This window comes from Entelurus aequoreus, linkage group LG22, assembly GCF_033978785.1.
Source record: "Entelurus aequoreus isolate RoL-2023_Sb linkage group LG22, RoL_Eaeq_v1.1, whole genome shotgun sequence".
In the NCBI taxonomy this organism is placed as follows: Eukaryota; Metazoa; Chordata; class Actinopteri; order Syngnathiformes; family Syngnathidae; genus Entelurus; species Entelurus aequoreus.
In genome coordinates, this window is record NC_084752.1 from 33,122,265 (window position 1) to 33,147,607 (window position 25,343).

Consider the following 25,343-nt stretch of genomic DNA (forward strand, 5'->3'; position numbering starts at 1 on the left):
TGTATTAATGCATTAACAACACAAATCTAGTATTCAAACTTATGAAATAATATTTCAACTACTGAATTTATAGCACAACTACTTCAAACTACGAGTAAATCATCAATAGCGAATAGCGCGAATAGCCCTCTTGGACTTCCGGGTTGACGGCCAATAGCAATAACCACAACAGGGTCACGTGTGGCCAATTTTGTTGGGGAACTTCCGGGTTGATAGCCAATAGCAGTAACCAAGACAGGGTCACGTGTGCACTGTGCAGTGTGTCGCTCTGAACGTGTCGGTTGAACATAAACACGAGGTGAGTTTTCAAGTCCAAAATGTTAACATTTGCGAGCCACTCGGTCACTAAGGCTTGACATTAACTCATTAAAACGATATTCAAGTGTTGCTTTTTTTAAGTTACAGACCACAGTTGCCTTTAAATTTAAATCGTGGCAAGTGTTACTTGTTTCTTTATGTGTCACTCACTGACGGATTGTAGTTGCTCAGAAATGAAAAATAAGGAAAATATTGATATTATTATTGTAGACATGAGTTTTTACTTGACATAATGTACAGAAAAACTACAATGCATTGTTTAGTTGCTACCAAAACATTCAAATTCATCAAATTAACAATGTACATTTCCGACCAATTCTGACACACTGAATAGTGCTTTGCTTGGTTATACATTAGCTTCAGGTGACCTTTGCTATTGTTACTTTGGAAATTGCTGTGTGGTGTTTAAAACATGACTGATAATACTATTATGTTATGTATATTATGTTGACTCGGCATCTTTAAAAAAAACAAACTGCATTTTTGATATATTTTTCAATCACAATAATCACACACATTTGAATTAATCATGATTAATCAGAGCTTGTTACGTGCTTGCATAATTTAAATTAAGTCAATAAAAAGAGTCCAATATTTGGACCCTCATGCAATTTTATTGTCAGAGTGTCTTACAAGAAGATTTTTCAAAATGTTTACTTGATTTGTTTGCTTAAAAAAACAACTATGAAATAAATTAAATTTTTTTCAAATTGTAAAATTGTGAGAATTGTTGCTTGAGTTAAAAAAGTTTGCTACAACAACTGTCTGGGATTGATATTTTACAACAATTTTTTAGTATATTTTTAAATTATGTTTGAACAAAATATGTTTATTTTATTTTTTATTGATATAGTAGTACCCCTTTATTCAGTTTTTAGTTATTTTTAACTAAATTAAAGTCGTAAAATCGTAAAAATTGTTTCTCAAGATAAAACAAGTTTTCAACTCCATCAAATGTTTAGGGTATGTTTGTAATTTTTAATATATTTCAAAACATTTGATATTTCATAAAAAATCTTATTTAAAAGATTTTTTTTATTGATCTATTCTTACCCCTTTATTAAGCTTTTGTTATTTAACGATACAATATTTAAATAACTATGGCATATATATAAACCTTTGTCGAATTTAATGCTGTAAAATTGTGAAAATTGTTGCTAAAGTTCAACAAGTCTTCTACTCCATCAACTGTCTGGGATTGATATTTATTATGCATTTTGTAGTTTTTAGTATATTTTAAAATTGTTATTTAAAAAAACAACAACTTTGTTTTATTTTAATTTATCTACTCCTTTATTTAATGTTTAGTTTTTTTTAACCATACAATTATTTAAAAAAAATATGGCATATATGTATTTATTTTCCAAACTTAAGGCTTCAAAATTGTGATTATTGTTACTTGAATTAAAAAAAAAGTCTTCCACTCCATCAACTGTCGGAATTGATATTTAGTATGCATTTTGTATTTTTTTAAATATTTAAAATTGTTTATATTTTAATAAAAAACGTTTTCTTTTAATTGATCTATTTTAACCCCTTTTCAGTTTTTAACTATTTTAACAATACAGTTGTAAAAAAAAACCGTAGCATATTTTTATTTATTTTATTTTTTCAAATTCAAAGTTATAAGTTCGAAAAAAAAATACCTGCGTTAAAACAGTATTCCATTAACTGTATGGAATTGACATTTATTATGCAATTTGTATTTTTTTTTAGGATATATTTGATAATTTTTACATATTAAAAAAAAATCAAATTTAAAAAAAATTGTTTATTGATCGATTCTTACCCGTTTATTCAGCTTTTAGTCATTTAACGATACAATATTTAAATAACTATGGCATATATATACAACTTTTTCGAATTTAATGCTGTAAAATTGTGAAAATTGTTGCAAGAGTTCAACAAGTCTTCTACTCCATCAACTGTCTGGGATTGATATTTATTATGCATTTTGTAGTTTTTAGTAGTAAAGCTGCAAAATTGTGATTATTGTTACTTGAATTGAAAAAAAGTGTTCCACTCCATCAACTGTCAGAATTTATATTTAGGATGCATTTTGTATTTTTTTCAATATTTAAAATTGTTTATATTCAAATAAAAACACATTTTATTTTAATTTATCTATTTTAACCCCTTTTCAGTTTTTAAATATTTTACAATACAGTTGTACAAAAAAAAACGCAGCATATTTTTATTTATTTATTTTATTTTTTCAAATTCAAAGCTGTAAATTCAAAAGAAAAAAAATACATGAGTTAAAAAAGTATTTTATTCCATTAACTGTATGGAATTGACATGTATTATGCATTTTGTGTATATTTTTTAAGGAAATATTTTATAATTTTTACATTTTATTAAAAAAAACATATTGTTTATTGATCTATTGATGTCCCTTTAGTCAGTTTTTTAATTATTTTAGCACTACAATTGTTTTTAAAAAAAAACGTTGGCATATATATATATATATATTTTTTTTTTTTTTTTTTTTTTTCTAATGCAATGCTGCAAATTTGTGATAATTGTTACTTGAATCAAAAACAATGTCTTCTACTCCATCAACTGTTGGGATTGATATTTATGCATTTTATATTCTCTTTAATATTTTTAATTGTTTATATTTTATTAAAAAAACGTTTCTTTGAATTGATCTATTTTAACCCCTTTTCAGTTTTTAACTATTTTAACAAAACAGTTGTAAAAAAAACGTAGCAAATTTGTTTTTATTTATTTTATTTTTTTCAAATTCAAAGCTGTAAAATTGAGAGTTAGAAAAATATTTTACTCCGTTAACTGTATGGGAGTGATATTTTGTGTTTTTTAAAATCCATCCATCCATCCATTTTTTAATTTTTATATTTTATTAAAAACATATTGTTTATTAATCTATTTGTATCCCTTTATTCAGTTTTTAATTATTTTAGAACTACAATTGTAAAAAGAAATATTGATAGATTTTTTTTTAATTTAATGCTGTAAAATCGTTACAATTGTTACTCGAGTTATTAAAGTATTTTACTCCATCACCTGTCTGGGATTGATTTTTGTTATGCAGTTTGTATTTTATGGTATATTTTTAAATATTTACTTTTAAATAGAAAAAAAAGCATATTTTTATTGATGTATTCTTACCCTTTTATTTTGTGTTTGATTATTTTAACGATACAATGATTGAAAAATGCATTACTAAGTACAGTGCAGTGAAGGATAAAGTGGTATTACAATGTTATAAATAATGAACATAGATTCATAATCTAATCCTAAATGTGTTTTCGCCCTGAAGCTGCCGACAAGACAACAATGCAACTTCTTACTGCGACTATAATTCCACTAATATCAACAAACAACTTAAAATTGACATCATAACCGCCAATTTCTGTTTTGTGTGTTTTTCCGAACAAAAACAAAACAAATAATGTACTTATTGTTCTATTCTCCTGTTTCCATAGCGCTGCAGTGTTCGCCATGGGTCGCCTGGATGGCAAAGTGATTGTGTTGTCAGCTGCCGCGCAGGGTATAGGACGTGCTGCCGCAGTGGTAATGAGATTCAATAAGAATTTGTTCCACATTATCAGTACCAAATGTTTATTTAATAGGCCAGTCAAGACTATACATTTGGAAATGTATGCAAACAACAAATGATAATGGTCCTCCATTATGTGGCATTTATTCGGAGTGATAAAATCCTCGGGATCCTGTAGTTTTTTCCCGTGTTTACATGTTTACTAACGTTACGCGTAACCATTACCGTAAAATTGGCGTTATTGCTAAAATCCTTCATTGCATACATGGACATTTGCTGTGGGGAAGTATCATATCAGAGATCTCATGGATTCTGGAGAAGATGAAAGACGCCTTCAGATTGCTCACTATGTGGCATGAGGGTCGTTTACAAACATCCTTGACAAGATTGGTCAATCTTATCCCTTAGAGGAGAGCTGGGCAAATATTTTCACGGGGGGGGCACATTGAGAGAAACAAATGTGTCTGGGGGGCCAAGGTGTATGTGTGTATAAATTATATATGTACACATTTAGCTGTAAACATCTGCTGTACAGTATGTGTGTTTGGATCCCTTTTTTTTCAAGACCGCTAATACCAAAAGTCACAATGTCCGATAGAGTTCTAAAAAAGTTATGACAGACCACCTCAAAAAAACCGAATGGAATTTTACAGTTTTTTACTGAACGGGACACTCAAGATGTACATTAAAATAAAGAAAGTGGGATTTAAAATATTAACTCATGTTTCCCACACATTCATTTATTTGTGGCGGCCCGCCACAAAATAATTACGTCCGCCACAAATAAAATAAAAAAAAATAAAAAATGTTTTTTTGTTTTTTTTGTCCTGTCCAGCTTCTCACGCAAATCATATAGTTGATGTAGATGCCCATATAGGCTGTTCAGATTTACTTTACAAAAGAGAAGTGTAGGATACTTCTCTAGTTGCCTTATTTGTATTTGACCACTACTGTTTTCTATTTATTTGTTACTGACTGTGGCAGGACACCTCTGCCTCTGTTTCACTTTATGTTGCTGGTAAATAATATGGTTGTAGTAGTAGGCTAAAGTTAAATTATTTAGTATGCACTAATTAAAGGGGCAGTGCTTTAAGAGACATTTTAGCTTTTATATTTTATAAGATATATTTTTTGTAAGAACCACAATTAATAAATATATTTCAGTGAATAACTTATTGTTCAAATCTTTATATATATATGTACATAAAGTGTTGTAATTATATTGTAAAATGGATGGATGGATGGATGGACGTTTAAAACAAAACTGTTATTATTAATTAGTAAGTATACATTTTTTGAGCCTTTTTAGAGAAAATCATATCATTGTAGTAAATTATGCAAATTACTCGATGATGTCATGGTGACCACGCCCATAGCCACGCCAATAGCCACGCCTCCACCGCCACAGGTATCTTGGCAGTTTATGGGAAACACTGTAACTATTAACAATAAAACACTGAATATTAAAAACATATGAACGTCGCTCCTCTTTTACTTCTCAGACCAGCTCCTTGATAGTTGTGTATATTTTACAATCAAGCAAAACACAACAAAAATGTGAAAAAAACAATATGAATGCAAAGTGTAATAAACACCTATAATATTAGTGTTCCTTTTTTTTAGGAACACTAATACCATCCATCCATCCATTTTCTACCGCTTGTCCCTTTTTTGGGGTCAAAAGTCACAATATCTGATAGAGTTCTAAAAACGGACAGACCACCTCAAAAACATGGAATTTAATTTTACTTTTTTTTACTGAATGGGACACCCAAAATGTACATTAAAATAAAGTTAAAGTTAAAGTACCAATGATTGTCACACACATACTAGGTGTGGTGAAATTTGTCCTCTGCATTTGACCCATCCCCTTGATCACCCCCTGGGAGGTGAGGGGAGCAGTGGGCAGCAGCAGTGCCGCGCCCGGGAATCATTTTTGGTGATTTAACCCCCAATTCCAACCCTTGATGCTGAGTGCCAAGCAGGGAGGTAATGGGTCCTCCCTGCTGGGTCCCATTTTTATAGTCTTTGGTATGACTCGGCCGGGGTTTGAACTCACAACCTACCGATCTCAGGGCAGACACTCTAACCACTAGGCCACTGAGTAGTAAGAAAGTGGGATTTACAATATTAACTATGAACAATAAAACACGGAATATTAACAACATATGAACGTCGCTCCTCTTTTACTTCTCAGACCAGCTCCTCCATAGTTGTGTATCTTTTACAATCAAGCAAAACACAACAGAAATGTAAAAAACAGCAAAATATGAATGCAAAGTGTAATAAACACCTACAATATTATATATTTGCACGTAAAAATCTGCTTCCGCATCTGTTTCTGACAGGGCTGGCTGCTCTGGATACAAACCCTGCCCGCTCTGGTTTGTTCCTGGTCTGAACTGCTGTGACGTAGGTTATCGTAATAACTAGTATAAGACCCAAAAGTGCAGATATCGACCATTGAAATACTTTCTATAGTTCAAGACTTATGGTCATTTAAAAACAGCAATGCACATCACAAGGGCGGTGACAGTTTTGATGTTAAAAGTCTAAAAAAAATTATGTAGAACGTCCGGCGGGCCGGATTGAAAATCATAACGGGTCGCATGTGGTCCGCGGGCCGTATTTTGCCCATGTTTGCCTTAAAGCGTGTGTGTGCGTGTGTGTGTGTGTTTTGTGTAAGTGAATCAGTTGTTGCCTTGCAGTAATGCAGTGTGCACCGCGAAGGGATTCCGCCCGAAGTCGCCTCCCACCATTGGGTCCAGATCACTTATTATTCAGTCATTAGAAAGAAAGCAATGTGGAGTTGTTGAACATTTCAGTTTGGACTAGTAAAGGTGCTGCGATGCAAGCTCTTAATGACACACTCAATCCAGCCTGCAGCGCCTGACTGCAGTTCGAATGGATTTCAGTTGAGCTATACCCTGTATAAGGTTTAGAAGCTGACATAGGGTGACTATAGAAAACAGCTAATGGGGTTTTAATGTTGCCACATATCTTTTTCATGAAAGTCACCTGCAAAAAGTGCGTAGTGTAGTTGAATTTGGAGCATTTTAACTGGTTTTTCCTTTAATGCGGCATGACTTTTGTATCAGCGTGTGATGCTATTGTGTGCCCCCCCCTCCCCCCTTTTTTTTTTTTTTGATTGGTAGGCCTTTGCAAGAGAGGGAGCTCAAGTCACTGCAACCGACATTAATGCGGAGAAGCTCAAGGAGCTAGATGGCATTCAAGGTAGGGGAAGGTGTCAAATGCCTCCAGCTGCTGGCAACATATTGTACTGCAGTCAGTAATACAAAACCAGTTATTTAATTCAACTAAAAATGGTGAATAATAGTGGTTTTCGGTTGTTACTTACCATTCAGTTACCCATTTTATTTCCAACCAGCAAACACAATTCAAAGTAAAAAGAGCATTTCCAATACAATATCTTCATCTGCACGATACAATAGTGGTATTTAAAAAAAGATGGTGTGTGACTGAAAAGAAGCAGGAAGATAATCTGATTCTTAATCATCAATACAATACATAAACACCTGATACTTACAATATTAAGTATATAAACAGGTCAAGTATAATATTATTTTTTCATTCACATATACTCAATAATAGAAAATGGAATAGAATGTTTTTTTCCAGGGCTGATAAAGATTATTAGTAGTCTAGGAGGCCGACAACCGATATTTGGAACCAATATTCATTTGCAGTAAAAGTTATTTAAACATGAGTAGTATACGTCAAGTAAACAGCTGGACAAGGCTTTTAGCTAGTTTTTTTACATACATTTTCAGGAAATGTTGGCATATTGTTTTATGCGGCATTAATGTTGTGGTTAATTTATCACTAAAAAAACTCTTCACAAACACCTTTATTACGTGTGTCGAAGAGAAGAATCATTTTAATTTCAAAATATGGGAAATCTCCTGGGAAAATTGTTAAAAATATGCGATTTCTCTACATCACAATAACTTGCCATCTACTCAATTTTATAGCAGTTTATGGATTTAATACGTTGTAAGGTTTCCCCGTAAGAAACCCTGAAATATTGCGAACATTTAAATAACAACAATCCTGGGCTCCACCACAAAGCCTATTGTTGAGACATTTTTCAAGCTCCTTCCCTCCTGGCTGTTACAGAAAGTATGAGAATGTGTGAGCTGCTGCCTGTTTTTTGCGCTTTTTTTACTTATGGTAAATAGTCTGTATTTATATAGCGCAGACCTGGAATGATACCTAAAGCGCTTTACAAAACCAGTGAAGTTGGCACGTTGTGTAAATGGTAAATAAAAACAGAATACAATGATTTGCAAATCCTTTTCAACTTATATTCAATTGAATAGACTGCAAAGACAAGATATTTAATGTTCGAACTGAGAAACACATTTTTTTTTTGCAAATAATCATTAACTTAGAATTTAATGGCACACATTGCAAAAAAGTTGGCACAGGGACATTTTTACCACTGTGTTACATGGCCTTTCCTTTTAACAACACTCAGTAAACGTTTGGGAACTGAGGAGACCAATTTTTGAAGCTTTTCAGGTGGAATTCTTTCCCATTCTTGCTTGATGTACAGCTTAAGTTGTTCAACAGTCCGGGGTTTCATAATGCGCCACACATTTTCAATGGGAGACAGGTCTGGACTACAGGCAGGCCAGTCTAGTACCCGCACTCTTTTAATATGAAGCCACGCTGTTGTTACACGTGCAGAATGTGGCTTGGCATTGTCTTGCTGAAAAAGACGTTGCTTGGATGCCAACATATGTTGCTCCAAAACCTGTATGTACCTTTCAGCATTAATGGTGCCTTCACAGATGTGTAAATTACCCATGCCTTGTGCATTAATACAGTGGTCCCCAACCACCGGGCCGTGGCCCGGTACTGGACAAATTTTCAAGCGTTGACCGGTCCGCAGCTACAAAAAGGTTGGGGACCACCGCACTAATACACCCCCATACCATCACAGATGCTGCCTAGAACAGTCCGGATGGTTCTTTTCCTCTTTGTTCCGGAGGACACGATGTCCACAGTTTTCCAACAATTTGAAATGTGGACTCGTCAGACCCCAGAACACTTTTCAACTTTGCATCAGTCCATCTTAGATAAGCTCGGGTCCAGCAAAGCCGGCGGCGTTTCTGGGTGTTGTTGATAAATGGCTTTCGCTTTGCATACCGTATTTCCTTGAATAGCCGCCTGGGCGCTAATTAATTTAAAACCTCTTCTCACTCCTTCGTTTTCCAAAAGCATGCGGGATTGGCAAGCATGCGCTAATTGTTTTAAAACCTCTTCTCACTCCGGCGCTTACCTTATCATGAAAAGCACATTTAATAAAAAAAAACGTTATTATGGTCTTACCTTTAGGTATAAATGAGTCCATGTGCAGCTCCTATAGAAGTCTTCCTTATCTTTCTTCAGTTTTAAAAGTCTCTCTGTCTCGAAGATCTTCCTTTAAGTATTACCTCCTGCTTCGATTGAAAGTCCAGTTTAGAAAACTGTTTTATTTTAGATATGTAATCCTCCATGGTAAAAGTGCAAGCAAACAATGGCTGCTCACTCTTGTTGCGTGTTGTCTTCTTTTGCAGCACCAGTCTTCTGCAGTACCAGCAGTCGCAAGAAGGATCACTAGCGCCCTCTACCACCAGGAGGCGGAAGTCATTTAATGACTCATATTTGACCCGGCGGAAGTGCCAAGCATGCGCTAATTATTTTGCGAAACGAGTTTGACCCGGCTGTAATTCTAGGCAGGCGAATACTATATTCCCGGCGGCAATTCAAGGAAATACGGTAGTAGAATTTTAACTTGTAGCGACCAACTGTGGTCACTGACAGTGGTTTTCTGAAGTGTTCCTGAGCATATGTGGTGATATCCTTTACACACTGATGTCACTTTTTGATGCAGTATTGCCTGAGGAATCGAAGGTCCGTAATATCATGCCTTACGTGCAGTGATTTCTCTAGATTCTCTGATCTTTTGATGATATTACAGACTGTAGATGGTGAAATCCCTAAACTCCTTGCAATAGCTGGTTGAGAAATATTGTTCGACAACTGGCTCACGCAATTTTTCACAAAGTGGTGACCCTCATCCCAATCACGATTCGTACCATCCCGATTCTAAATTGATTTATAATTTTTAAAAACCAAAACATTTTTTTTTTTTTTTTATGGGCATCAATTTTGAAAAAAAAAACAAGTTTTTAGGCCATCTCCCTGCAACCTGTTTTCGTTATAACCAAATAATACATTGCGAGAATCGGTTTGAATGGAGAATCAATTCTGAATCGAATCGACATCCCAGGAATCGGTTCGAATCATTCGATGCCCAAGGATTCACACCCCTAGTATGTCATTTTTGTACTGGTAGTTATTCCTTCCAATCCCATCTAAAAAGCAGTGCAAAAATTCAACCTTGTACACGTTTTCCTTCAAGTAAAGACTTAGAAGATTCTTATTATTATTTTTTTTACAATGTAGTGACTTTAAATCTCTTCCTTCACAGGAATAAGGACCAAAGTGGTGGATGTGACCAAGAAAGACCAAGTGGAGGCCCTGGCCAAGGAACATGACCATGTCGATGTCCTGTTCAATGTCGCAGGGTACTTTTACACTTTCTCCCTCCACGTTATCTTTGTTTTGGGGACGTCAGAACTTAGGTCCAAAATGTAGTGACACTGTGAACACTCTGCCATCTAGACCAGTATTTTTCAACCACATGTTTTTCATTGAAAAAATCTGGAGGCACACCACCAGCAGAAAACATTAAAAAATGAAACTGAGCAGCAGATATAGACAATAAAAAGTTGTTCCTGCAAGTGTTGGATATGACTTTAAACCATTACCAACCATGCATCACTATAGCTCTTCTCTCAAAGTAGGTGTACTGTCACAACCAAATAATAACAGAAGAAATTAACAAATTCAAAAGATGTTTTTGACAAAAACAGACTATCCTAAAATCTCAGTAAAACTGAAATAATGGTATTAATGCTGTAACAGTAGAAGGAAAGTGAAACGCAAATAAAAATAGACAGAATAGAAATTGAAAGAGTAAATGAAACCAAATTTCTGGGATAATGAGTGATGATAAAATGAGCTAGAAATCTCATATAAAATAATATACAACATAAAGTAGCAAGAAACACGCCAATAATGAATAAAACAAAACTGCTCACTAGTGTTACCATATCTGAGTTGTTGTGCAGAAATATGGGAAATAACTACAAAAGTGCACTTCATTCATTAACTGTGTTACAAAAAAGATCAGTTATAATAATACGTCATGTCGGATATAGAGGACAACCAAACCCTTTATTTATTGAATCACAAATACTGAAATTCCACGACATAGTAAATTTGCAAATATCTAATATGATGTACAAAACAAACTATAACCTGCTAGCCAAGAATTTACAACAATTGTTCTCAACAAGAGGAGAAATATAATCTTAGAGAAAAATCTAATTTAAAACATTTGTACGCACGTACAACACTTAAGACCTTCAGTATATCAGTATGTGGAATTAAATTATGGAATGGATTAAGCAGAGAAATCAAACAATGTACTAATATGATCCACTTCAAGAAACTCTTCAAACTTAAAGGCCTACTGAAACCCACTACTACCGACCACGCAGTCTGATAGTTTATATATCAATGATGAAATCTTAACATTGCAACACATGCCAATACGGCCGGGTTAACTTATAAAGTGCAATTTTAAATTTCCCGGGAAACTTCCGCTTGAAAACGTCTCTGTATGATGACGTATGCGTGTGACGTCACGACGGCAACGGAAGTATTCGGACCCATACAAACTGCTCTGTTTTCATCGAAAAATTCCACAGTATTCTGGACATCTGTGTTGGTGAATCTTTTGCAATTTGTTTAATGAACAATGGAGACTGCAAAGAAGAAAGTTGTAGGTGGGATCGGTGTATTAGCTGCGGACTACAGCAACACAACCAGGAAGACAGAGATGGATAGCAGACGCGTTAGCCGGCGAACTCACCTTAACTTCCTCCGTCTCGCCGACCGCATCTGTGATCGGGTGAAGTCCTTCGTCGCACCGTTGATCGCTGGAACGCAGGTGAGCACGGGTGTTGATGAGCAGATGAGGGCTGGCTGGCGTAGGTGGATAGCTAATGTTTTTAGCATAGCTCTGTGAGATCCGGTTGATATGTTAGCTTCAATGGCGTCGTTAGCAACAGCATTGTTAAGCTTCGCCAAGCTGGAAATTATTAACCGTGTAGTTACATGTCCATGGTTTAATAGTATTGTTGATCTTCTGTCTATCCTTCCAGTCAGGGATTTATTTATTTTGTTTCTATCTGCATTGGAGCCAGATGCTATCACGTTAGCTCAGTAGCTTAAGAGCTTCGCTGATGTATTGTCGTGGAGATAAAAGTCACTGTGAATGTCCATTTCGCGTTCTCGACTCTCATTTTCAAGAGGATTTAGTATCCGAGGTGGTTTAAAATACAAATCCGTGATCCACAATAGAAAAAGGAAAGTGTGTGGAATCCAATGAGACCTTGTACCTAAGTTACGGTCAGAGCGAAAAAAGATATGTCTTTCACTGCATTCTAGTCTAACGTTCCTCATCCACGAATCTTTCATCCTCGCTCAAATTAATGGGGTAATCGTCGCTTTCTGGGTCCGGATCTCTCTCGCTCCATTGTAAACAACGGGGAATTGTAAGGAATCCTACCTCCTGTGACGTCACGCTACTTCCGGTAGGGGCAAGGCTTTTTTTTATCAGCGACCGAAAGTTGCAAACTTTATCGTCGTTGTTCTATACTAAATCCTTTCAGCAAAAATATGGCAATATCGCGAAATGATCAAGTATGACACATAGAATGGATCTGCTATCCCCGTTTAAATAAAAAAAGTTCATTTCAGTAGGCCTTTAAAGTGTTTACAAAGTACAAAGAAGAAGAACCATGATAAAAATTTGATTTATTTCATCCATCCATTAATTTTCTAGATAATCTTATTTATCTGACCATATGAAATATAACTTACTTCACTAATTATTGTTTATTTATTTTTAATGTTATTAGTTATGGAGTATATTGTGAATAAATTGAGAACAGGAAGTGAACAAAAGTGTTAACAACTGTTGAGGTGTGTGTGTGGGGGGAGGGGGGGTAGCGGGCGGTGTATATTGTAGCGTCCCGGAAGAGTTAGTGCTGCAAGGGGTTCTGGGTATTTGTTCTGTTGTGTTTATGTGGTGTTACGGTGCGGATGTTCTCCCGAAATGTGTTTGTCATTCTTGTTTTGTGTGGGTTCACAGTGTGGCGCATATTTGTAACAGTGTTAAAGCTGTTTATACGGCCAACCTCAGTGTGACCTGTATGGCTGTTGACCAAGTATGACTTGCATTCACTTGTGTGTGTGAGAAAAGCCATAGATATTATGTGACTGGGCCGGCACGCAAAGGAAGTGCCTTTAAGGTTTATTGGCGCTCTGTACTTCTCCCTACGTCCGTGTGCACAGCTGAGTTTTAAAAAGTCATACATTTTACTTTTTGAAACTGATACCGATAATTTTGAAACCGATACCGATATTACATTTTAAAGCAATTATCGGCTGATAATATCGGCAGTCCGATATTATCGGACATCCCTAGTTTTAACTCAACTCAAAATATTCCAGTCTGAACATTTTTTTGGGGAAAATGTTGTATATTGTGTGTTTTGGCCATAAAAACAAGGGGTTTTCTTTAAAAAGAAGATTATAAATATATAAATAATTTTTTACATTTTATATTGACAAATGGATCTGAAGTTGGTCTAGAGATTTAAGTTTTGAAATATATATATATATATATATATATATATATATATATATATATATATATATATATATATATATACATATATATATATATATATTAGAGATGCGCGGATAGACAATTATTTAATCCGCATCCGCATCATAAAAGTCGTCATCCACCCGCCATCCAACCGAACTAACATTTTAGCAAAGCCACAACCGCCCGCCACCCGCTCGTTGTTATATATATAATATAGACCAGGAGTCGCACCCTAATAGCAATAATTAGGGCGTGCTGTGATGGTACTGCCTTTATTACCCTCTACAACATGTACAGACAGCGTGTCAGCCCAGTCACATGTTGTGACAGCAAGGCATACTTGGTCCACAGCCATACAGGTTACACTGACGGTGGCCGTATAAAACGGGGTTTGGTGGTAGCGGGGGTGTATATTTCAGCCAGGAAGAGTTAGGACTGCAAGGTGTTCTGGGTATTTGTTCTGTTGTGTTTATGTTGTCTCACGGTGCAGACGTTCTCCCGAAATGTGTTTGTCATTCTTGTTTGGTGTGGGTTCACAGTGTGGCACATATTAAGAGTGTTAAAGTTGTTTTATACATTAACCGTCAGTGTAACCTGTATGGCTGTGGACCAAGTATGCCTTGCTGTCACTTACGTGTACAAGCAGATGCTGCGTACAACATGTGGCTGGGCTAGCACGCTGGCTGTACATGTTGTAGAGGGTGATAAAGGCAGTACCAACACGGCACGCCCTTATTATTGTTGATTGGGTGAAAATCAGCAGATATTCGGGTGAATTGGTTCAACCGCCACCTGCCCGAATCTAATTAAAATCTATTTTTTTCGTCATGCATCCGCCCGACCCGCGGACTATCCGCGGACTCCGCGGTTGTGTCCGCAAACCGCGCATCTCTAATATATATATATATATATATATATATATATATTTAAATTATCTTTTTAATTTTTATGACTGAGAACCTTCCAGGTACGCAGGATCGAACTTAAAAGATTAGTCCTAAAGGTTAAAAAAAACAATCTATATATTGTATTGGTTTTGAAAATGAAAAATATCAAAATGGCCCTTGTATGCATTGATTTTTCAGTGTGGCCATCAGTAGAAAAAAATGGACAGCCCTGCTATTATGGATGGATAGCTATGGGTTAGTGGTCTACTCAATAGTCCTTAAGGGTCAATGTGGGGACCAGTAGCAGAGAGTGATACACTCCATTTGTTCTATAATACCTTATTGACCCAAATATAAGACGGTGGTTTTCCCCCTGAGAACAAAGTCCGAAGTCGACTGGGTCATCTTATATTCAATGCAAACCAACAGCTGGTTCCAGTGAGTCTGAGCTTTTCTCCCTGTCACTCGCATACATCGGTGACCAGTGGTGAGCTGCAGAGGAATATGTGTCTAAAAGTTAGCAAACAACAGTTAAAATTGTATTTTTTATAATAATGCGTGAAGGAGCTGATAAATGTCCTTTTTTTTTTGCAATCTACCAGTTGTTGAAAATGATTTCCCTTATTTTGTGTCCGTAAACAAGAAGGGTTGTCTTATATTCAGGGTCGTTTTAGGCTCCGTTTACACTGCAGGTAATTTCCAATTATTCATATTTCAATCAATACGGTACTGGTTCCCAGTACCTGAGAATCAATACAGGTACTCGATGGTACCCATTTTCAGTACTTTTGTGTGTTAATAAATATGGTAATAAATTATAAAATATTTGTTCTCATTTATGTAACAGTGACAGATTATGATAACTGTGCTGGTCAGTTTTTATTTGTTGTCTTCTTACACTTTTAAATCTCATTTGCAAGTATTGTATAGTAATGTAAAGGCTACGGTGTGTTGCCTAGCTAGAAAATGGTCTTTGCCATAAAGCCTAATGTGCCCATCTACTTCAATGCAAGTTTTTTCACAGTTTTTTATTATAATGTCAACAACTACATAGAAATCGTAGTGGGGCGTCATACCCTGCATGAAAACTGAGCCTTACACTTCAGTCAATAGGGTTCATTCATACATATGCAACCTGTTTATCCATCTCCTTCCTCCTTGACTACTTTTCCAAAATCCCTACCCTTCAAGGTTAAACCTCCTCTTGACCTTTTGGTAAATCTTCTTAACAAAGGTCAGACTGCGACAATCGAGACGCTCAGTAAGATGCTGAACAGGCAAAGACACCATTTGGAACTATTTATTGTTTGGCCTTTGCGTCAGGTCGGCAACCTGCGACTGTAGGGTCGCATGCGGCTCTTTAGTGGCTCCCTGGAGCTTTTTAAAAAGCCCACTGTTTAATTTGTTTGTGTTGATGCTTTGCTGATGAGAGTATCTGCCGAGTGCCGTTTTGTCCTACTAATTTCGGCGGTCCTTGAACTCACCGTAGTTGTGTGGACTGTGACACAACAGTTTGTTTACATGTGTAACTTTCTCCGCCGCCGCCACAGAAAGGCGTGTTTTATGCCACTCCTTCTTTGTCTCATTTTGTCCACCAAATGTTTTATGCTGTGCGTGAATGCACAAAGGTGAGCTTTGTTGATGTTATTGACTTGTGTGGAGTGCTAATCAGGCATATTTGGTCAGTGCGTGACCGCAAGCTAATCCATACTAACATGCTATTTAGGCTAGCATCATTATGCCTCGTTTGTAGGTATATTTTAGCTCGATTTATTTCCTTTACTTATGCCCGCTGTGTATTTAATTAATATTTGCATGTCTCATACACATTATCTGTACGTAATATTGACTGCATTTCTGATAGTTGTTTGTGTGCCATGTTGTTCCAGACCACAGCAAACGTTACCCAGCTTGCAAATATTGTAATAAATCCACTAGAAGAAGACAGCCTGCCGTTTCCTTTAACTTGGACACACACATCTACACTTTTGGCCATTCTAAGTCAGTCATTTCCAGGAGTTATCTCACCCTCTGAGGAGCCTCAGTTTTACTAATGTTTTCCAATGTTGTAAAAATATGTAGAATAAATATTACATTTCAACATTTCTGTCAACGAAGATTTTGTGTCAGCCTGTAACACATAGTCATTTTGATAGTGTATATATATATTTGTAGATATATAATATAGACACTAACATCAGGTGTTGTCTTCATTATAACAATTATATAAGACTTTTAAAGTCATATTTATAGTAGGCTAATATAACTAATATAGATACTTACATCATGCGCTGTCTTCATTATAACACTTATATAAGACTTTTAAAGTAATTTTGATAGTAGGCTATCATCCATCCATCCATCTTCTACCGCTTGTCCCTTACGTCCCTTACAGCACCCTCTTTGTCACAGGGGGTGCTGGAGCCTATCTCAGCTGCATTTGGGCGGAAGGCGGGGTACACCCTGGACAAGTCGCCACCTCATCACAGGGCCAACACAGATAGACAGACAACATTCACACTCACATTCACACACTAGAGTATAGCTAATATAAACAATTACATCATGTTTTGCCTTAATTATAACACTTATACAAGACTTTTCAAGGCATTTTTATAGTAGGCTAATATAGACACTTACAGCCTGTGTTGCCTTCACTATAAGACTTGGGTTGCCGACCCCAGCCCTACTCTCTTGACCTCAGGAAGTCACACTCTCACATCATTTCTCGAAATCAACATTTCCTTGTAGTCTTCCCACACTCCTTCTCATTTGTTTCAGATTTTCTTTTCTTTTCTTCTTATTAAAGTTCCTTTGAGTGTCCTCAAAAGCGCTATATAACTGTCATGATTACAGCTCGCTTTCCATGTTTATGTCCTCACTGTCCAGGTACGTGAAAATGTTTTCCGTGCCATTTGCTATTTGACGCCGGTATCATGCTAATTACCTGCCTGAAAGCGGGTGACTCCACTGTAGAAATAGCATGCCTTCTAGCACATACACTGCAATGGCTCTATCAATGTTGTCCTGGCTAGCAGTCCCTCCCTTAAAATCCTTAAGTGGAGGTAGAGGTGAAGTGGCATCGGAGTCTGTCTCTCTCTTTACTAGCTTCGTCCAAGCACGTTGCTTTTGTAGCTGTTTCAGCAGATTTGAATTGCTGTTTTGGGCAGTAGATAGGATCTTTGATCCAAGACATACCTTACATTTAACTAAAATGTTATTTTCTTTGTGCTCGACAAAAGAAAAGTAGTGAGAATATCTCCATGTTAAGCAACTCGACTTCGGCTTCGCCATGATATCTTGTTGTTAGGAAACACAGACACGCCACATACCCCGCGCCTCTTCTCTTCTCCCGCTTTTGACACAGGAAGATTCAGAAGGACGACACTGCAGCTCTCCGATAAAACACACTCAGATCTTCTCAGTTTCTATCCGATACTACATAAAAAATAACGCAGTAACGCATCATGTAGTAACGGTAATTTAGTTACTGAATATAAAAAATAACGCGTTAGACCACTAGTTACCGCCAAAAATAACGGTGTTACAGTAACGCGTTACTTTGTAACACGTTAGTCCCAACACTGCTGGTATGTTGGAAATCTTATTAATATTGATACTGTTGTTGATAATATTCATTTTTGTTTGACTACTTTTGGATTGTTTTGTGTCATGTTTGTGTGTCCTCTCAATGACTCTGTTGATTGCTATTCTGAATGTTGCTGGGCAATTGTTGGAATTGGAATTTTATTTTGTTGGACTGATTAATAAAAAATTAAAAAAATTAATAAAAAATAAATCTAAATAAAATTTAAAAATCTGCAATAAGTGAACCGCGAAATAAACCGAGAGAACACTTTTCAGCATGATTTGTGGGCAGTACATTTGCATATTTAATGTACAATTAATCTATAGGTTTGTACACCACGGCTCCATCTTGGACTGTGACGAGGCCGACTGGGACTTCACCATGGACGTCAACATCCGGAGCATGTACCTCATGTGCAAGGCTTTCCTGCCCCAGGTGACCTTTGCCCTCCCCCTCACTAATTGCCGATCCTGTTCTTAGTGAAATGCAGCTGTAACTTTAGTAACATATGCTTCTTTATTTATTTTGTCACCGTCCTCCGTGCCCCTGAGATAAGATGAGGTCATGGTCTCCCTACTAACTCCGACATGACACTCCAGTTACGTACAATTAAACCCACTTCCTGCTAATTTCCTCATTACAGATGCTGGCCAGGAAGTCGGGGAACATCATCAACATGGCCTCGGTGGCATCCAGCATAAAAGGTGAAGTTAACAGGTGCACCTGTATAAGCGGCGCTTATTTAAAGGGACATTAAGGCAGCATAGTATGAGCATGTTAATCCTCTTACGCCAGATAACGGCTTTGTGTGTGTGACATATGTTGCCCTGACACAGGTGTGGTGAACCGGTGTGTGTACAGCACCTCCAAGGCGGCCGTGATCGGCCTCACCAAATCCATAGCTGCCGATTTTATCGAGCGAGGCGTTCGCTGTAATTGTGTTTGTCCCGGTAAGTCCAGATAAAAAAAACACCCATTTTTCAGTAGATGATACTTGCTGTGTCAGTGACGTCGGTTATATTTGGGGACGTTGTGCCTTTTATCCTACAAAAACAAGCAATACCAGCGAGCTATCTAAAAGTCGACGCAATCTTTAAAATGCTCGCCCATTTCCCATGCTTTCGTCCACCGAGGTTGATATGCTGACGGGTATTGAAACTGAAAGTTGACACGTCACCTCCTTCTTCACTCTCTCTCCAGGCCGGTACTTCATGACACCATTAATAATATATACTGTATGTGTGTCAGAGTGCGCAGATGGGGGAAAAAAACAACATTTTGTTTATTTTCTTCGAGCAGAACCAGGTCCAAAGCTGGTCATTTCTAAGGTGTTTACCCAAAGAAGGTAAAATATACTCTTAAGTGATTCTGAATATATCTGTTTCCATCCCAGCGTTGTAGAGATGGGATTTATGAAGCGAGCTGGATCTTGAGGACTCATTCCTTAAAAGACAAGCTCGTTATTAGGGGTGTGGGAAAAAATCGATTAGAATTCAAATCACCATTCTCACGTTGTACGATTCAGTATCGATTCTCATTTTTCAAAAATCGATTTAAAAAAATTAAAAATGTTTTTTTATTTTTTATTTTTTTTATTAGTCAATCCAACAAAACAATACACAGCAATACCAAAACAATGCAATGCAATCCAATTCCAAAACCAAACCCGACCCAGCAACACTCAGAACAGCAATAAACAGAGCAATTGAGAGGACACACAAACACGACACAGAACAATCCAAAAGTAGTGAAACAAAAATGAATATTATCAACAACAGTATCAATATTAGTTACAATTCCAACATAGTGATTAAAAATCCCTCATTGACATTATCATAAGACATTTATAAAAAAAACATTAAAAAATAAAATAAAAATGAACAATAGTGTCACAATGGCTTACACTTGCATCGCGTCTCATAAGCTTCACAACACACTGTGTCCAATAGGGGTGTGGGAAAAAATCGATTCAAATTCGAATCGCGATTCTCACGTTGTGCGATTCAGAATCAAATGTCATTTTTTTTAAATGTATCAACAACAGTATTAATATTAGTTACAATTTCAACATAGCAGTGATTAAAAATCCCTCATTGACATTATCATTAGACATTTCTAAAAATAAAAAAAAAGAACAATAGTGTCACAGTGGCTTACACTTGCATCGCATCTCATAAACTTGACAACACACTGTGTCCAATATTTTCACAAAGATAAAATAAGTCATATTTTTGGTTCATTTAATAGTTAAAACAAATTTACATTATTGCAATCAGCTGATAAAACATTGTCCTTTACAATTATAAAAGCTTTTTACAAAAATCTACTACTCTGCTTGCATGTCAGCAGACTGGGGTAGATCCTGCTGAAATCTTATGTATTGAATGAATAGAGAATCGTTTTGAATTGGTAAAAAAAATCGTTTTTGAATCGAGAATCGTGTTGAATTGAAAAAAATCGATTTATAATCGAATTGTGAGTGTGCAGCACCGACTAGGATTTTCTTAATTTTTATTTTCGGGATTTGAATGCATTTATTTTGAAAGGACAGCTGGACTTTAACTTTAACTTTAAATGTGTTCCTGTATAGTATTTCTCCAGCAGTGGTCATGTGGTGACATCAATGATGGTATTTTGAGAGGTCATCATTGAAGTCGGACATCACTGAAAGCCTAGGTGGGAAACGCGCAGCCTGCCACTGTTAAAACGGCACATAGCTCCACCTCCTCTGAAGTTATTCGTGCTCTAGCCGCAGGCGATACAAATAATTGCTCTTGCGACATCCAGTGGACACATTTAGAACAGCAGTTTATTTAATTAAAAAATGTCAGTTCTTTTTTATATTCTTGGCGAACACCAAACCTGTTAGTGTGCCTGATCCGGCCCAAAGGCTAAAATATTAAAAATAAAATAACTAAAATAACATGTTTTATATTCTGGTTTCTTCAAAAAAGCCACCCTTTGCTCTGATTACTGCTTTGCACACTCTTGGCATTCTCTCGATGAGCTTCAAGCACACCTGTGAAGTGGAAACCATTTCAGGTGACTACCTATTGAAGCTCATCGAGAGAATGCCAAGAGTGTGCAAAGGATGGCTATTTTGAAGAAACTACAATATAAAACATATGTTCAGTTATTTCACCTTTTTTTGTTAAGTACATAACTCCACATGTGTTCATTCATAGTTTTGATGTGACAATCTACAATGTAAATAGTCATGAAAATAAAGAACACAAATTGAATGAGAAGGTGTGTCCAACCTTTTGGTCTGTACTGTACATTTTTTTTCACCCTTCCAGTACACTATATCGTCAAAAATGTGCTTCAATACCGTATAAATATAATTTCCTGTAATTAAGACTGTTTCACAGCACCCAATTTGTCTCAACAATTAACCAACTAATCCAAAGTTATTGATCCTGCCTCAGGCACTGTTGATACGCCATCACTAAGGGGTAGAATCCAGGCCCAACCTGACCCAGAAAAGGTACTGTTGGCCTGTTGTTGTTTTTTTTTATCACCTTTTTTAAAGTTTTCCCACCTTACATGCTATTCTTTGCACCTGCCAACAGGCTTATAAGGATTTCATGGCCAGGCAGAAAACGGGAAGGATGTGCACAGCCGACGAGGTGGCTCACCTGTGCGTGTACCTTGCCTCTGATGAGGTGAGCATGACAGGGCTAAGATGGCGAGGTTAAGCATTTTTAGCGTCTTTAATGCACAAAATGTACCGTATTTTCCAGACTATAAGGCGCACTTAAAATCCTTTCATTTTCTCAAAAATCGACAGTGCGCCTTATAACCCGGTGCGCCTAATGTAAGGAATAATTTTGGTTGCGCTTACCGACCTCAAAGCAATTTTATTTGATTCAAGGTGAAATGATAAGTGTGACCCGTAAGTGTCACACATAAGAGATATGTGTAGACTGCAATATGACGCCGGTAAACAACATCAAAACTTTAAATGTTGCATTGAAAATAAAGAACACTACACACGGCACTCAAAAATCTGTCAAAATGTTTTAGTACGACTTTGAAGCCGCACCTCTTGATGGGTTGTCGGCCGATTACGGCTACCATAGTCAGAGATACAAGTATTACTATGGTGTGTGTGTATAAGTACCGCAAAATGGCACCCATTAGCAGACATATTATCTGGCATTTTGTCTCACATTATGCAAAAGCAACTTTTCTTACCTTCTGGTACCTGCTGATGTGTATTTGAGATCTGCAAACGTCCTGAAAATTTGCGCAAGTCCGCCATTGTAGTCCGTGACGACACTGTAGTCGATAAGCTTCTTTTTCTCTATCTTCTTGTTATGGGACATTCATCCTCTGCTGTTGACATTTCTAATATAAAATAGTGTAAAGTTCTAACTTACATCTCGCTATGGAAGCGCTAAAATATACCGGTGTAGTGAGTTTACATAATTCACCCAAGGAACTTTAGTTATTAGAGTCGGACGGTTTTTCACAGGACACATTTCCAGCGTTGTTGTTGCACTAGTGAGCCACGGATGAGAAGATTCTGCTCCGTTATTGATTGAAGTAAAGTCTGAATGTCATTAAAACAGTTAGCTCCATCTTTTGACGCTTCTTCCACTCCCGTCCTTGCACGCTACAACAAAGATGACGGGGAGATGACGCTGTCAAAGTGGAGGCATATATACGTAAATAAGACAAAACGGTGCATCCTGAAGAGACTGTCAGAAAGCAACTTGAAGATGATCTGTAAAACATCATCTATGCAACGTTTTGACCAAAGAACCGCCATCACATGTTATGTAGACCAGTGTTTTTCAACCTTTTTTGATCCAAGGCACATTTTTTTCATTGAAAAAAATGCGGAGGCACACCACCAGCAGAAAACATAAAAAAATGAAATTCAGCAGCCGATATTGACAGTAAAAAGTCGTTCTCGCAATTGTTGGATATGAATTCAAACCATAACCAAGCATGCATCACTATTGCTCTTGTCTCAAAGTAGGTGTACTGTCATCACCTGTCACATCACGTCGTGACTTATTTGGAGTTTTTTGGTGTTTTCCTGTGGGTTTTAGTTCTTGTCTTGCGCTCCTATTTTGTTGTTAATTTGTGGACGCCGTCTGCTGCTCCACACGCTGTAAGTCTTTGCTGTCGTCCAGCATTCTGTTTTTGTTTACTTTGCAGCCAGTTCAGTTTTAGCTTTGTTTTGCATAGCCTTCCCTAAGCTTCTTTATTTTTGGTTTAAGCATTAGATACCTTTTTACCTGCACGCTGCCTCCCGCTGTCGTCTGCATATTGTGATCACGACAAACCATGTTCCCGACATCTACAAAGCAATTAGCTACCTGCTGCCACCTACCGATATGGAAGAGTATTACACGGTTACTCTGCCGAGCTCTAGACAGCACAGACACTTGGCACATTTGCGGATTATAATTATCCATCCATCCATTTTTTTTTTTTACCGCTTATTCCCTTTGGGGTCGCGGGGGGCGCTGGAGCCAATCTCAGCTACAATCGGGCGGAAGGCGGGGTACACCCTGGACAAGTCGCCACCTCATCGCAGGGCCAACACAGATAGACAGACAACATTCACACTCACATTCACACACTAGGGCCAATTTAGTGTTGCCAATCAACCTATCCCCAGGTGCATGTTTTTGGAGGTGGGAGGAAGCCGGAGTACCCGGAGGGAACCCACGCAGTCACGGGGAGAACATGCAAACTCCACACAGGAAGATCCCGAGCCCGGGATTGAACTCAGGACTACTCAGGACCTTCGTATTGTGAGGCAGATGCACTAACCCCTCTTCCACCGTGCTGCACTAATTACTGGTTTGCAAAAAATATTTTTAACCCAATTAGGTGAAATTACATAATCTCCCACGGCACACCAGACAGTATCTCACGGTACACCAGTGTGCCGCGGCACAGTGGTTGAAAAACACTGATGCAGACCACAAGATAGTGTTTTACATTTAGAAAAAAATCACAATATGACCCCTTTAATGCTCCTTATAATCCGGTGCGCCTTTTGTATGAAAAAAGACCTGAATAGAACCGCTCATCGCCAGTGCGCCTTATAATCCGGTGCGCCCTATGGTCCAGAAAATACGGTATCCATTTTTCCTGTGTTTACATGTTTAAATACTTTGCAGTGGTGTAGAACCGTGTCCCAATTAAAGGGGTCATATCTTGATTTTTTTTCTACATGTAAAAGACTTCTTTGTGGTCTACATAACATGTAATGGTGGTTCTTTGGTCAAAATGTTGCATAGATGTTATACAGATCATCTTCAAGTCGCTTTCTGACCGTCTCTTCAGGATGCGTCGTCTTATTTACGTGCCTCTACTTTGACAGCGATCTTGTTGTAGTTTTAGCGCTTCCATAGAGTCTACTGACAGATGTGAGTTCGAACTGTACGCTACTTTATATTACAAATGGCAACAGCGGAGGATGTGTGTGCATTTACGAGCGGGTCGCGGAAAAAGAAAGAACTTATGACGACAATGGCAGAATCGCGCAAAGCACTTTGGGTAAATTTCAACCATACATGGATAATTTGCTGATGTGACCAATATGAATATTGTTTTTAAATTTACACAAAATATTAGTTGTTGGGTGTTAATGTGTGCCGTTTGCCCTCCCGCAGTCGGCCTATGTGACTGGCACCGAGCACATCATCGACGGAGGATGGAGGCTTTAAGGAACACGCAGCAAAGCTTTGTCCTGTTAGTTATGGTTGCTCTTATTAACATGAACGTATGGATCAATCAACGTTTTGATTATTTCCAAGTTCCACTTTGGATGTGTCATCTTACTGTATGTGTCAAATTAGAGATGAATGCATTCTTTTGATCACGGCTGCAGCGGCACAATAACAATGCAACCATGCTTTGAGTGAATGTAAAAACTTTTTTTTTTAAAAGAACAATTTTCCTTGTGGATCATTAAAGTTTGTCCAAGTCTAACAATACATCTTTATTAAATTATCTTGTGTTGTGTAGTACATGTGTTCACTCCACTTACAGTGCATCCATATTTTTCCACATCTTATGTTACAGCTTTATTCCAAAATTGAAAAACAAAAATGTTTGTCCTCAAAATTCTACACACAATACCCCATAATGACAATGTGAAAATATTTTCTTAAATTTTTTTCTGCAAATTTATAAATAACAACAACAAATAAATAACATGTACATAAGTATTCCCCAGATCTGTGC

At 37.1% G+C, this 25,343-nt stretch overlaps 1 protein-coding gene across 1 annotated transcript; it reads left to right on the forward strand.

Annotated features, from left to right (window-relative positions):
- The first annotated feature begins 233 nt into the window (after nucleotides 1-233).
- On the forward strand, nucleotides 234-25,091 carry bdh2 (3-hydroxybutyrate dehydrogenase, type 2). Its single transcript, XM_062032932.1, has 10 exons — nucleotides 234-298; nucleotides 3,768-3,855; nucleotides 6,997-7,075; nucleotides 10,341-10,437; nucleotides 18,458-18,566; nucleotides 18,775-18,835; nucleotides 18,968-19,081; nucleotides 21,560-21,618; nucleotides 21,704-21,796; nucleotides 24,770-25,091. Exons 2-10 carry the CDS (start codon nucleotides 3,784-3,786, stop codon nucleotides 24,821-24,823), a joined length of 738 nt encoding a protein of 245 aa, XP_061888916.1. The 5' UTR covers nucleotides 234-298; nucleotides 3,768-3,783; the 3' UTR covers nucleotides 24,824-25,091.
- Nucleotides 25,092-25,343: the final 252 nt, after the last annotated feature.

Excerpts from the sequence above, each read along its gene's own strand:
- bdh2 (XM_062032932.1), top strand. The coding sequence starts at position 3,784 with ATGGGTCGCCTGGATGGCAAAGTGATTGTGTTGTCAGCTGCCGCGCAG. Across the intron at positions 3,856-6,996 it reads TAGGACGTGCTGCCGCAGTG|GCCTTTGCAAGAGAGGGAGC; the intron begins GTAATGAGATTC and ends TTTGATTGGTAG. Across the intron at positions 21,797-24,769 it reads TGTACCTTGCCTCTGATGAG|TCGGCCTATGTGACTGGCAC; the intron begins GTGAGCATGACA and ends GCCCTCCCGCAG.